General features: G+C 52.1%; 1 protein-coding gene across 27 annotated transcripts in view; it reads left to right on the top strand.

Annotated features, from left to right (window-relative positions):
* The window catches only part of PTK2 (protein tyrosine kinase 2), a 246,281-nt gene that overhangs the window by 200,817 nt on the left and 31,507 nt on the right, over positions 1 to 13,957 (top strand). For 26 of the 27 annotated variants that reach the window (XM_045078169.1, XM_045078191.1, XM_045078190.1 and 23 more), the window contains one exon: positions 9,063 to 9,174. In XM_045078169.1, coding sequence (XP_044934104.1) covers positions 9,063 to 9,174 — 112 coding nt within the window. Of the gene's footprint in view, positions 1 to 8,062; positions 8,282 to 9,062; positions 9,175 to 13,957 lie in introns of those variants that run through there. The other variant, XM_045078192.1, reaches the window with a different exon arrangement.

Below are 13,957 nucleotides of genomic sequence, written 5' to 3'. Positions count from 1 at the left end.
TCGGGCCTGCTGGGTTTCCAGAGCCGGTACCCCAGCTCCGCTCCCAGCACTGAACAAGAGCCGCGGTTGTTCCAACCATGGTGGTTTTTAAGCCTTTGGAAATTACTCCTTGGTTCTGAGCTCTCTGTTCATATTTGAAGGTTAGGGAACAGAATGTGAGTGGTGAAGAATGTCATAGTTCACCCGAGCGTTTCTGTTCTGAAGAACATCGACCTAGTCGGTATCACTTTGGAAGGTGCTCCGTGATTTCAGCTGGTCTCTGCCACTGTGCTTTTCGGAAGACCTGGTGATAGCTGGTCTCTGCCCTCCGCAGGCAGCCTTATTGTCACGTGGAAAACCAGCGGCGCTCACTGCACGCTTTCCGTTCCAGACCTTGTGCCGCACGCTTCCCCACGTTGCTTCGTCTTAGCCCTCGCATGCCATGGATGTGTAGGTGGGAGCGCCGCCATCCGTTCTCAAACAAGGAGACTGAAACTCTGAGCGCAGGCCACTCGCCTGAGGTCCCAGAACTGTACCTCACAGCGAGCCCCCATGTCTAGGACAAGCTGTCGGCTGGCGCGCCCTGGGCCGGGACCCAAGACACAGCTAGATGTCCTTACGTGCTCTGTCTTGTGATTGCGACGGTGAGCACGTTGTTACTGCTTAGCTAAAAAGAGAAAAGAAGGAAGGGAAAAAACCCAGTATCCTAAGGAATTTCTGAAGCTGGTTTTCTTACGTTTGTTTTGAGTATCAGGTGGAGAAAGTCCCTGGAGGAAAATGGCAACACGTCTGGCACAGGCACAGAGGCCCTCACCCACGCCAGACGTGCTGTCAGTTCCCTCGTGTTGTGTTGTGACCTCCTGAGTGTGCCATACTCAGCCACTGCAGGCCTTCCGAGCGCCCGGCACGGTAGGGAGCTATCATGGGTGCATCCATGAGGCTCGGCTGCGGTGACAGAGGCCAGCACGTGTGTGTGGGGTCTGCCGTGTGGGCCCTGGGGGCAGGAGGTTGTTTGTTTGTCGGTTGGGCTAATATTGTCGTGTTTGCTCTTTAACTTTATCAAGTAAAGCTGGCCTTTGGGAGATCTGCTGGGTCAGGACGGAGCTTGAAGCAGCTGTAGCCCCAGATTGGTGACACATTTTCACATGACATCTCCACATTCACCCTCCCCCGAAGTTTCAGAGCCCCTCAGGACACAGACTGGTCTCGGTTGGGCTGCCAGCAGTTGGGGGTGGGGGGGTGCGGCGTGTAACCTGGGAAAGTGCCAACAGCCCTTGAGGTAGGAATTCAGCCTTCTGTTGAGAGTTATGGGTGTTGTCGGGAAGGTTACAGTTTAAAAAGAAATGTGAATTAGTGGGTTAAAGTCTCTGCCTTCAGCTCAGGTCATGATCCCAGGGTCCTGGGATCGAGCCCCGCATCGGGCTCTCTGCTCAGCAGGAGCCTGCTTCCTCCTCTCTCTCTGCCTGCCTCTCTGCCTACTTGTGATCTCTGTCTGTCAAATAAATAAAATCTTAAAAAAAAAAATGTGAAAAGAAATCTGTGTGACCTGGACCAGGTGACTTCGCCTCCCTGTAGGAGCAGGGTCCCACACGGTCCCACAGCCCTCCCCCCGTCTGGTGTTCAGGGCCACATGAAATGATGTACGTGGCTTGGAGTTAGTGCACATGGTTCCAGCTCTAGCAGCGGTAACGACAAAGCTTTTCCTGAAGATCCGGAAGGGACCTTGCAGCCTTAGGGTACAGAAACATTATTAGTTGCTGTTAAAGAAAAATGGGGTTATTTGAATTCAAAAGTGTTAGCTCCCATCGTCCAGATATAAGATGTAAAGACATTTTATAGACACGTTATGGAGACACAGATGTTAAATTTATAGTCTGTGAAGAGCATCTTGCACAAGTCTTTTGAATCCTTTCTGATTCTTTATTTATCCCAATATGTGGACTCTGAATTAAAGGCTCTGGGTTTTATTGATGATATAAGTTATTTGTGCTGCTTCTCTGTGTAGTTTTTAGGTGGTTTGTATTTGCTTCCAAAATTCCTTTCAAAGGTGGTGTCTGAATTCCTCCTGAGTCATCATTCCAGTATCTCCCTCCACCTTGCTGGCCTGCTGGGTCTAGACACCCTCTAGAAGAGGAATTCGTTTCTCAGTCAGTCGTAGAGACGTCTTCAAACGTTCGTGGCACCTGGGGGTGCCTCGCGGGCGCAGTCAGAAGGGCGCGCGGCTCTTGATCTCGGGGTCACGTTTGTTGGTTGTAGAGATCACTTATATTAATTTTTAGAGACTTTAAGTAAAAACTTATTAAAAACATTCACGGCATCTGAACTTCAAAGGTTTTTGTGGTTTTTTGTGGGTTTTTTGGTTCTTAGCCTTACCAGTAATTAAAAGTAAAGAGTAAATTAAAATTTAATAGGAATTCAATACAGCATCCGCATTCCTTCCACTAGGAATTGTGTCTTAACTGTTGGCATGAGGATCCTTCTGACCCATCCCTGGCTCCCGCCTGCACATAGGTGTTTGTGGCTTTGCCATGGGCCCCACAGTTTGGTTTCGTGTGAATAGATTTCCAGGGAACTTACACATACATTTCAGAAGAATTAGTCCTTTGCACTCACGTGGCTTCACACATCATTTTCATGTGTATTACCTTGTTTGACTTCATAACAGTTTTTAAGAATGAGTTATTACCACCCTTTTCACTGAAGGAGCCTGAGGCTCAGAAAAGTCGTGTAACTCGCCCTAGATTGTGCCGACAGAGAAGGCCTCGGGCCCCTTTCTCCTGCCTCCAAGACCAGCGATCTTTCTTGCATGTCGGCCTCGGGATGTGCCCCCTGCCCCCACCCGGCCGCCCCAGCCTCCTGTATTTGCCCCTACACTGTTCTCCCATCACCTGTCCTGCCTGTAAAGAGGTGTCTCTGACCACATGATGTGGACATGTCTGTCGCCGGGTATTTACTCTTCGTGATTGGAGCCCAGGCGGAAACCCTCGGACTTACCGGGCAGCCGCTAGATTCCCGTCCCTTCAGTTCTCTTTCTCTGACCAGTTGGTTTTTCTCCGCAGCTCTTCCTTCCCCTTCACTGAGCTTTGTCTCCAGGGTTATTTATTATCCCTAAAAACGTAAGGGGAGAGCGGAACAGCCTCGAGTGGCTGTGCGTGGCTCCCCCTTGACTTCAGGTCCCTGAGGGACAGGGTGGCTGTGTGGAGGGACGTAGGACACAGACGGAGAAACACTGGCTTTCTACCACTTACAAATAAGCCTGCACCCCCAGCCTAGCCGGGCCTTGCGTGCCTGGCGGAGAGTTTGGCGTGGGGATGCTGACGCCTCCCACAGCTCTTTCTCCCTCGGGGCCCCGAATCTGCATTTAGCAATACCGTTTGCATTCTCCACTGAGCGGCTGCTCTGGAGACCAGGGCACGCTTGGTTAACTTGTCCCCGTCTGCTTTGAGTTACTGACTGCCCTGTGCTTCCGTGTGCCAGGCCCACACAGCCAGGAAGGTCCCCTGGCTGCCACCTCAGTCCTTTATCCTCCAGAGGTCACATTCGTCTATGTTAGTAACCTCACACAATGAAGATTTGTGTGTTTTAAGTAGTACTTTACAAAAAGTAAAGAAACAATCTTCCATCTTGAATCCTACACGGTGCCCTTCGTTCTTCCCTAAAGAGCCTTTTTCTGTTCCATTTCCCATTCATCCAGAGAACTTCTTGAGCATTCTGTGTTCATCTGTCGGTAGTGAATTCCATTCATTTCGGGGGGGTTCTTCTCTGAAAACCCACTGAACTTAATTTCCCTGGAACAGAGTTCAGACTTCACAGTGGTCCTGTATCTTCTCCTTTTGGGCCTTGAAAGCTGCTCTTCTGCTGACCTCTGTTGTCGCTAGTAAGAAGTCACTGGCCCTTCAAGTCCTTGTCCTCCATCCGTGCTTTGTCGTTCCTTACTGGCTGCTAGCGTGGTTCTGTCTTAATCTGTGGGTGTCAGCGGTCAGCTGGGATGTGCTGAGTGTACTTGTCTTTGTACTGATCATACCTGGGGTTCCCTGTCGCTCCTGAACCTGTAACTGTGTGTCTCATAGCCGCCTGTCGGGTGTTGATCTGCTCCATTTTCTCACTTCTGCAATTCCAGTTCCTTGTCATTAAGCCTTTTGATAGTGTCCTTCAGGTCCCAGGAACCCTGTTCTTTTTCTTTTCCCCCCAGTCTTTTTCTCCAAGTCCTTCAGATTGGATAATTCTAATGATTCACCTTCAGGTTCCCTAAGTGTTTTGTCCTCCCCATCCGACCCGTCATCCAATCCTGTGGAGATTTTATTTCAGACGCTGTACTTTTCATCATAGAATCTTCATTTTAGAATTTTCCTTTGTCTCTTTCTTAAAGTCCCTATTTCTTGCTAACATTTCTTATATTTCCATTAGTTATGAACAGATTCTGCTCTATGTCCTTGAATATAATAGCTCTTCCAAGCCCCTGTCTGCCAGTTCCAACTTCTGAGCCATCTTTGGAATCGCCTCCTTTACATGGTCTTTTCCTCATCGGAATGGATCATGTTTTCATGTTTACTTTATATTCGGTAATTTTAGATTATGTCCTGGACATTTGTGAATGATGGATTGTGGAAACTCTGGATTCAGTTCGATTCCTCTGAAGAATGGGTGCATTGTTTTAGCAGGCAGTTAACATGGCTGATCTTAAAGCACAGATTCTCTCCCCATGCTGTAGGCACCAGCCCACATCTTGATTCAGTTCTCTTCACCTTAGCCGGGCTGCATGGAGCCTGTCCTGTGCATGCCTGGCTCCAGCTTCTGCTAGAGATTTGGGGAGATTTTATACAACTGCAGACTGCTGTCTGGCAAATGGCCATTAAAAAATGGGGATTTATCCAGGGCCCCTCGCCCAAAAAATGGGACTTATGCCAGCCCTGCTCAGGGTCCAGCTTCTGTGGGTTTCTCTCCTGTGCGATCATAAGAAGGCTTGCTTCTTATGTCATTGTCCATAGTTGCTGTCTGCAAGAGGGTTCATCAAATAGTTGCTATGCAGACTTGCCAGAAATAGAAAGAAGTCACTATTTTTAAAGAAAGATTTTAGCAGGATTCACATTTTTGAAAAGTGACTTTTTTGAGATGGACAATGCCACAAGCAAACAAAAGTGCCTTATCTCCGGCAATTTGAGATACATGAAGAGAAATTCAGTCTTAGTGCATCCATGAAACTAGACGTCCGGTCGGCTCTGCCTGTTTGTCAGCGAGAAAGAGCAGAGGCATTCACTGTAACCGTACGGTTCTGCGTTTAGCCGCGGGTCAGCCTCTCACAGATACGCTCTCTGCAACTGAATCTCAGGGCTCCAGACTTGTTTTCCGCAAAGATACCAGGCGGGGCTTTTTGTTAAAAGGTCAATTCCATTCCTTCGTGGTGAGGCAATGTTGGGTAATTATGAGAGATCATGTTTCAAAACTGGTATTCCCGTGAACTTGCCCAAGCGAGCTCTCTCCCTCTGGACTTTCTTCCGTCCCGTTTTCTCGCTGCTCTTTCTCGGGATGTTTTCCACGTTCGCCTCAGTAGCTGAGGCTGGTTTTATGATGTTCAGGTGATCAAAGTCCAGTCTTTTAAGAAAAGCTTCCATGAAATGGTTCATAGTTTCAGAGGAAAGAACAGTCGTGCACCACTCATAGGGGAGACACTACAGAAATGAGATGGAGAGAATCTCTGTTTCCTGGTGGCGAAAGGTCAGGTAAAAGTACGCTGCTAAGTGACATCTACTCCAGAGCTTTACTGTTTTCTCCCCCACATGCTTTCTTTTCCACCCTGGACGTGGGTAGAGCGGACCGTGTTCTTCCCACCCCTGAACAAGCGAGCATGCGGAATAGGCAGGGTGGCCTGCCCCACCGAATTCGGCAGACGTGCGCCTTCTCGCCTGTTGCGCGCAGCTTGGATGGCTCGATGTCAGCAGCCCGGGACTGATGCCCTTTTCCACTCTAAAGCTGGTCTGGGTTGAAGATTTGTTTTTGTGTCTTAGCTCAGTGCTGGGAACGAGGAACCTCTTAGACCCCTTTCTTGCTCTCCATGAAAATACCTCAGGGGTGAAATCACACTTTGTCGCTCCAGAACGGAAATTTCCTCAGCCTTCTCCGTGCTCGCTGCTGGAGGCGTGAGAGCGGTTCCCCTGGAGGGGCGGCAGGCCCCGAGCGCAGTCAGCAGCCCCTGCCCCGCTCTGCGTCCTGGTACGCCGCGTCCATGACTTGGGTGACTGTTGACACGAGGGAGGCGAAAGGGAAGAAACGCTACATGGAGCCCTGCTTTCCGCACTCGCGTCTCAGTAGGTGCGCCTGGTGGGTGACGCGTGTTCTCGGCCGCGTCTCACGGAGAAGCCCCGGCTCGCACCGGGTCATCTGCTTGTAAGCTTGAGACCTAGAAACCGCCATCCCTGGAGAAGCTGGCTCGTTGCCAGCGCCCACGAGGCGGCCGGCTCGTTCACATGGAATGTATTGCTACTAAAAATATTTGCAGTTTGGGAAAGTATGTTTAAATTTGACCTCCTTGACCCTCTGCACATTCCAGTTTATTGCTCTGGGTTCTCCAGCCGCTCTAAAGAGACAAGTTCAGAAATGTCCCTCCATGCCTTCTGCCTCCATCTATGGCATAGTCTTCCCATTGTCAGAACAGATCTTTTATGAGTTATTTATACTCCTGACCACTCTGAGCGGCAAACGGTGGCTTCTCAGAAGCATTTTGACGTGTTATTTTTGGTGTGAGAACCAAGCACTGAGATCAGAGTACTCCCCTCCCCATTACCACTGTTCTGCTAGGGGTGCGGCGGGCAGGCTCGGGGACAGAGGTTGCGGTACCCGTCACGTGCACGCGCTGTGACCCGACGGGGAAGCTGGTCCCAGCCGGCCAGTGGCAGAACACGGGCAGCGTCAGACCCACGGGGCAGCGGAGTGCCGCGTGTGGCTCTGTGACAGAAGGGCTGCCCGGAAGGGGTCAGGCAGTAACTTCTGTAGGTCGGAGAGCAGGGGAAAGGGACAGCGGGTGGGAGAACCAGGGCGGACAAAGCCTGAGAGGGTCACCTTTGGCAAGGGTCCTCATGGGACCTTCTGGGCAACAGTTTTCCTGGGCAACAGTCACCTGAAGATCCGGGTGGCCGGTTTCGCACAGCAGCCCTTGTGAAATAAGCTGCCTCAGTGGGACCTACTTAGAATGCGGTTCCCATCGCGTTAAAGAACGTGTCACACTTGGCCTTCTCAGTGCTTGCCTGTTCCTCAGTTAATTTAAGAAGTTGAGAAAAAAAAAAAAAGACAAATTCCTTGATTTTTCTTGTCTTGATTTTCATGGATTTTTCAGTTAATACTATAAGAGGTTTGGAAGTTCAGATTCTGTGTCTGTTATTTAGGGCCTCAATGACAGCAGCGCGCAGAAAAACTACCCAGGGCAGCTCCTCTCTCAGGCCAGGACTCCTGCACCCGGTGTCCATCTCAGAGAAGGTGGCCTGCAGTCCTTGCCTGGTGACAGTGCAGTAGGCTTAGGGCCAGCTCCTGCTGGCCACACCGCGGGTGGACCCTGCTGCTTGTGGCCTCGCTCCCTGATTGCCTGTCACGGTTGGCGTGCACGGCCGTGCTCCGGCGTCTGCAGGAACTCTGGGTGTGAGGGAGTGGGCTGTTGGGTCGCAGTCCTCAGCCCAGTGGGAGCAGAAGGCAAGCGGATACTGCTGCACAGTGACTCGAGTCCCCATCCCCGGCCCCGGGGCCCGGTCCCCAGCAATCCTGGCTTGGCACACCCCTTGCCAGGCTGGAGCGCGACCCTGACTCCCAAACTTGTCAAGGTGCCGGGTTCCTCTCTTAGCCAGGCTCGCCCAGCTGGCGCTCGAAGAAAACCAGAATCCTATTTTCAGGAGGAATTAGAATCTTTTGGCTGAAAGCTTTCCTCTCAAAGCACTCACGGCATCCCCGAGGCAAACCCTGCCGTGCCTTTAAAAGAAAAAAAGAACAGAACTACCCTGAGGTCCGTAGTAAGGGTTTGCTGACTCAGAGCAGCCACCAAGTGATCTGCCCGTCCTCGTCTGACTTCAGGGTGATGGCGGGAGTGCGCCAGTGCGAGAAGCCGCCCGCTCCAGCCTCCAGCCAGCCAGGAATGTCTTTCTCAAACAGTTGAGCAAATTCCCAGATTAGAGCGGGGCTGCTGCAGCTGACCTCACTCCTCATGAGTAATTCTGGGTGGTTATTGCCGGCGCTCCGCCCGCAGCCTCGAAGCCCTGAATGAGCGTCATTCCCCCAGGCCGAGCGGGGGCTGCGGGCGCGGGAGAGAGCGGCGGCAGTGGTGAGGACCTGGGGTGCGGGGACCTGGTGCCCCCCGGGCGCCCCCCTCTGGGGTCCTGCGGCTGGGTGGGGGGGAGCTGGCAGGGGGCCCGCTCCGGCTGCCTTCCGGGGGGTTGGCGGGATGGCAGGCGGCCAAGGCTAAGGAAACAGGGCAGCCCCGAGGAGCGGAGCACAGGCGGCGGTGGGGGTGGCGGGGGGAGCGGCAGGTAGCCTGTGCGCTGCGGGCCGTGGTGAGTAGCAGCGGCCCAGCTGCCCAAGGGCTCGTTAGCCCGGGGACACAGAGCACTGGCCAGGCTGGAAGCTAGGAAGACGGTAGTGAGCAGGGGAGGGGGAGTATTGGCCGGATTGCAAATTTGTCCCCCAGCATGCTGATGTCACAGGATGTGGGGGCCCGTGTGCATGTGAGGAGCCCGTCCTGTCACTTGGCTGTGCTTAACAAAGCCCTGTCTGGGACTTCTCAGGCCAGGTCTGTTCTGCTTGAAGTCAACTTGGTGCACAGGCATCGTACCCGTGCCCCGCTCCCACCCCCGCCTGTCTTTGATCCCCCCGAGCTCTCCTCTCTTCCCCGCTGTCCTCTCCTTCCCTACAGCAGTGCTGGGGACGGGCTTGCCCTGGGGACCGGGGCTCTTCGAGAATCACGCATGCAGTTAGACGTGGTCTGCTCTCCCTTTCCCTAGTGTCACCCTCTAGCTGGCGGGTAGGGGCTCCTCAGATGAGTGGGGCGTCTGGTGTGTGCTCGCTGTGGCCGGCAGCTCCCCATAAAGCTTGTGTTCTCTCTCTAGCACAATCCTGGAGGAGGAGAAGGTCCAGCAGGAAGAGCGAATGAGGATGGAGTCCAGAAGACAGGTCACCGTGTCCTGGGACTCCGGAGGGTCCGACGAAGCGCCGCCCAAGGTAGCCAAGGCCCCAGCCCCAGCTCCGGCATTGCTCCTCCTGTCAGTGGGTGGCGTGGGTAGCTGCTGTGTGCGGGGACACGGCCACACATCAGGTGGTCCTAGGAACGGTGCTCACAGCCCCCTGCCCCTGCTCTTTTTCCGGGCACGCTATCCTCACGTGCACTCACTCCCCAATTTGCATTTCAGCTGTAGGCCGGGCTCTGGCTCCAGCCCTTAGATTAGATATGGTCTTAAAAGCCTCCCCCTCGGCTCCCACCCCCGACCCCCAGACTTCAGGGAGCACAGCGGGTGCGGAGGAGGGCTCTCCTTCGTTGCTTGTCAGGGGCCTTGCCAAGGATCGAGTCAGGACGGGAACCTCAGATGGACTAAAACCAGCCCCTCAATGCTTTACATTTCGCTCTGTTTTAAAGTGAGTCAAATTGTACTTAACCCCATTCCTTTTGGGTTGGGTTTGGGCGAAAGACAGTCTCTGCCTGTCTCCTGTCCGTGGCTGGCTTCTGGGTTTGGGGGCTGCAGGCACGTTGCCCTTGGGAGTTCAGACCTGCTGGCAGCATCCCCAGGCCTTGCCTGTCCACCGTCTCCACACTTCAGCCTCTGGGACATGGCCAGCGCCTTCCTGTTGCTCATTTGGACGCGAGTGGCCTCTAAATGCTCTCATGAGATTAAGAATTCTTTATACACCTTTTGCTTTTGACAGAATGGTGTTTTCACACAGTCGCTTACTTGCCATGAATAATCCAGTTTAGAACGTTTTCGAATGTAAATAGATAATAGGCTTTACCTGCTAATTGATGGGCTAAAAATATAGTAAAAAACTGACAGTTCTTCATTTTCTTTTTGAAAACTGTTCAGAGGCCTATTAGCACAAAGTACTATTTAAATCTTGTACCTATTTTTTTTTAATGATGCCTGAAAGCTTGTGTTTTCATGGTCCATATTTTCAACTGTGTAACAGTAGAGATGATCACACATTTAAGGTGACTACAGGTGACGGACATAGTTTTCAGAGTTTTAGAGGTGAAGGGCTCCCCAGTCTGGCCTCCCGAACACGTAGAGACACTGAGGCGCAGAGGAGGGCCACGCCAGCTGTCGCCCTGTGTTCCTTTGAGTGAGTACGTGACAAAACCAGTACGCCTCTGTGTCTCCTGGATAAACAGCAACCATAAACCTTTAGCTACCCACGGAAAACTGAGAGAGCTAAGAGCCCGTCGGGAGCACGGGACAGTGGTCCAAGCCTGGGAGTGGGAGAGCTCTCCAAGCTGGTTTCTCCGGCCTGGGGGCCACGTGGCTCTCTTCACAGGGCCTCTGATGACTGTGCAGTCCCCCTGCCTGGTGCCAGCCTCACTGTCCTCACTGTGTCGCGAGGGTGTAACATCCCTACTCCCCGGCGGTGTGGTGAAGGCCGCGGGAGGTCCTGCATCGGGGCCCTTGTGGGAGTGCGGGACGAGTCCGGGGCCACGTGCCTTTGCTGTGAGCGCCGCACCTTGCAGCACCCCCCACGCCGCAGAATGAAAGAACCTCGTGCTCTGTGTTCTCCTGTATCTCAGTCTGTGGCATGTTCAAGAACTTTCATTTGGCTAATTTCTAGAAACTAGTATGAGGTTAGGCTTTTCCTATTCTAGAATACAAAGACATTTTTTTCTGGTTTTGAGAATGTTTTCCAAGTGGCTGTTAAAAGGCTCTTCTCCGTAATCAGACATTGTTCTGCCTTTGAAAATGGGTCAGCAACCCCTTACCCACTGCCTGCTCGTGTAATCAGTTCTGTCGGAATGAATTGCATGCTTCGTGCGTTTCTTGTCTGTGGCTGGTCTGGGCCTGCGGCAGGGTCAGGCAGGCTGCACAGATTGAAACACTCGCTCTTTGACACTTGGAGGAGAAGGTCGACGACCTGTGGATTAAAGAGTTTTCATGGCTAGAAAATCATCTACACTAGTTAAATATACAGATGCCTGATGAATACAAACGAATACACAAATTATTCGGCTCCCTTGCCAGTCAGAATCTGGTCTGGATGTGGTTTTTCCCTTTTCTCGTGTTCCGTGGATGCAAACTCTGCTTTTACGGGACTGTATTTGACCCATCAACAAGCGGATCCCTTGTCTCCAGGGCGCTCACCCAGCGTTGCGTCCTGGCATTTCCTCCACCCTGTGGAGCAGGAGCTCTGGGGCCTCCTCAGGCTGTAGAGTGCCAGCTGTGCTGTCTTTGCACAACAAATTCCGCCTCAGTTTCTTGAGATCACGCAGGATCTTGGGCTTTTGAAAATGAGTGTTGTGTACTAATAAAGCTCCTAATGTAGCCTAATGAGATTTTAAAGTGAAATATTTTTCTCTCCCACATTCAAGATTCAAAATTAAAAGCTTCGTCTGCCTTCAGCTCAGGTTGTGATCCCAGGGTTCTGGGACGGAGCCCCACGTGGAATGCTGCGCTCAGCGGGGCCCTGCTCCTCCCTCTGCCACTCCTGCTGCTTGTGCGCTCGCTCTCTGTTTCTCAAATAAATAAAATCTTTTAAAAAAAAAAAAAGTAAAATCTTAGTTATAAGACTTAATGGCAAAAGCATTATAACTACCATGCTAATTATTAAAAACATGTTCCCGATTTCTTCTTCGTACTCAAAACCAATTTTTTCCCACATGACAGTCTCCAGAGAAGTTTGCCCAGGAGCCTAGGTCACTTCATTGCTGCGAGCTGTCCTGCACATCCCCCAGCAGATCAGTGGAGAGCCTCTGGCTAAAAATATCCTTTTCAGCACTTTTCAAAGAAATGTGTTCCTTGGACCTCTGGGTCTTCAGTTCCATCTCGAGGGCCGTGAGAGCAAAATCCGTTTCATAATCATGTCCACGCGTCATGGGTCTCGTCCCTTCTGCTGACGTTTGCAGGCCTGTTGCAGACGGCACGGCGGACGAAGCCGCAGTCACCGTGGCACACGCCTGGGCAGCGGGGCCACGCCGGGCTGGTCGGCACGGCGCTCTGCACCACCGTGCTCACGCAGGAAGGAGACGCCTGGGTGCTGAAGAGTGACCTCGATGAAGTGCTGTAATGTGGGAGGAGCAGCAAGTACCGGAAAGACCGTGCTAGGCAGCTGAGGTGTGGAGGTAGCCGTGTTTCTCATGGAGAACCAGTTTTTCTCCAAAGTAGAGTGGGCAGACACTGATTGTGCAGAGTTGTGCATTTGGTAGATGTTTTCTCAAGAAAGAAGTGAGACTGTCATCGAGAACAACTGATGCCTTGTTGCCGGTGATAAAATTTGAGTTTTCAAGCAAAACTGAGAATTTTGAAAAATATCCATCACCATGACCTTGACAGCTCCCCCACTCTGAGACTTCTCTGATGAGTTCGGAGTGAGATCAACAGACGTGACTTTTCCATGCGTCTACTGACACGGGTCGGCGCGGTGAAGGTCTGCGTACCTCGGCAGCTCGCGTTTTCAGATGATCGCTGTGGGACGTCACAGAATCACCGCGCGTGGAAGGTCCATTCATGGTACAGGACAGAGTAACGGATCTAAACATCACAGATGACGACAGGGTTTTCAGATTCCACACTGCAAGTCACCTTTGAGATACCACCACTTTCTGAGTTGGAGCGTAATGTCAGAAACAGTGGCCACATCTGTGCCCGGAAGCTGCTCATCGACTCCTCACACTCCCATCCCCTCCGCTGCACGGCTGTGTGGGGCTGGATTCTCTCTGTGTGCTGCAGCGAGGCCGCACGGCAGGCCGTGCGGAAGCCGGTGGGAGAGCTGGCGGCCTTCTGCTAGGCCTGAGGAATTTCCATACATGTGGGACGCGTGCCACTCTGCTCACTGATTGTTTTTAACGTGTAATTAGTTTGTTACTTTTAAGTGTCTGTTTTCATTTTAATGATGTAAATATTGGTAGATCTGTTGCAGCCAAGCAAAAGCCCTTGGAGTCCTCAGTCATTTTTGAAAATACAAAGGGAGTTCCGAAAATAAAGGGTTTCAGAGTGGCTACCTCAGAAGCATTTCTCAGCCCTGACAGCAGCGGCACTGCACTTCTGTAAGAAGCGTTTCGTGATGTCCCACACTGGCCCTCCAGTGAAATACACAGGAAGTAAGATGACTTTGTAAATTCAGAATCCAGTTCTGCCCGGAGCCTGCTCAGTGCATGAGAAGCTAAGGCGCTGTGCACGCCCATGGGAGGCGCGCAGGTGGGATCACCGCACAGGACTGCTGAGGTGGCCGGAGGCAGGGACACAGGACAGACGCCCAGCCCACAGCCACGATGGAGCTCGTGTGATGCGATTGTCTAGAACCACAAAAAGTCTTGGTAAAGCTCAAACAAGACAAAGTAATGTCATCTGTCAGTATACACAGGAGTTGCTCTTCCAGGGGCTTCAGTGAGAAACTATGCTGAGGGGCGCCTGGGGGGCCCAGTGGGTTAAGCCTCTGCCTTCGGCTCGGGTCATGATCTCAGGGTCCTGGGATCGAGCCCCGCATCGGGCTCTCTGCTCAGCAGGGAGCCTGCTTGTCCCTCTCTCTCTGCCTGCCTCTCTGCCTGCTTGTGATCTCTGTCTGTCAAATAAATAAATAAAATCTTAAAATATATATATATATATAAAAATCTGAAGGTGGTCCCCTTGGTTTCATGGAACATACTTTGGAAATTGCCACCCTAGAACACAGGGTAAAGCCTATGACACCCCTTTGATGTCCCTTGCCTGTTTTCAGGTGTCCTGGGGACCCATGGTCCTATTTGGGTGAGTTTGGGGTGAGCCGTGTCTGGGCTGCCCAAGTGTCGGCCCAAGGGATGGGGGTGCGCTCC

This window comes from Mustela putorius, unplaced genomic scaffold (assembly GCF_011764305.1).
Source record: "Mustela putorius furo isolate JIRA1106 unplaced genomic scaffold, ASM1176430v1.1 tig00000228_pilon_pilon_pilon, whole genome shotgun sequence".
Taxonomy (NCBI): Eukaryota; Metazoa; Chordata; class Mammalia; order Carnivora; family Mustelidae; genus Mustela; species Mustela putorius.
The sequence above is the reverse complement of the archived record's forward strand: the minus strand, read 5'-3'. Positions and strand labels throughout refer to the sequence as shown.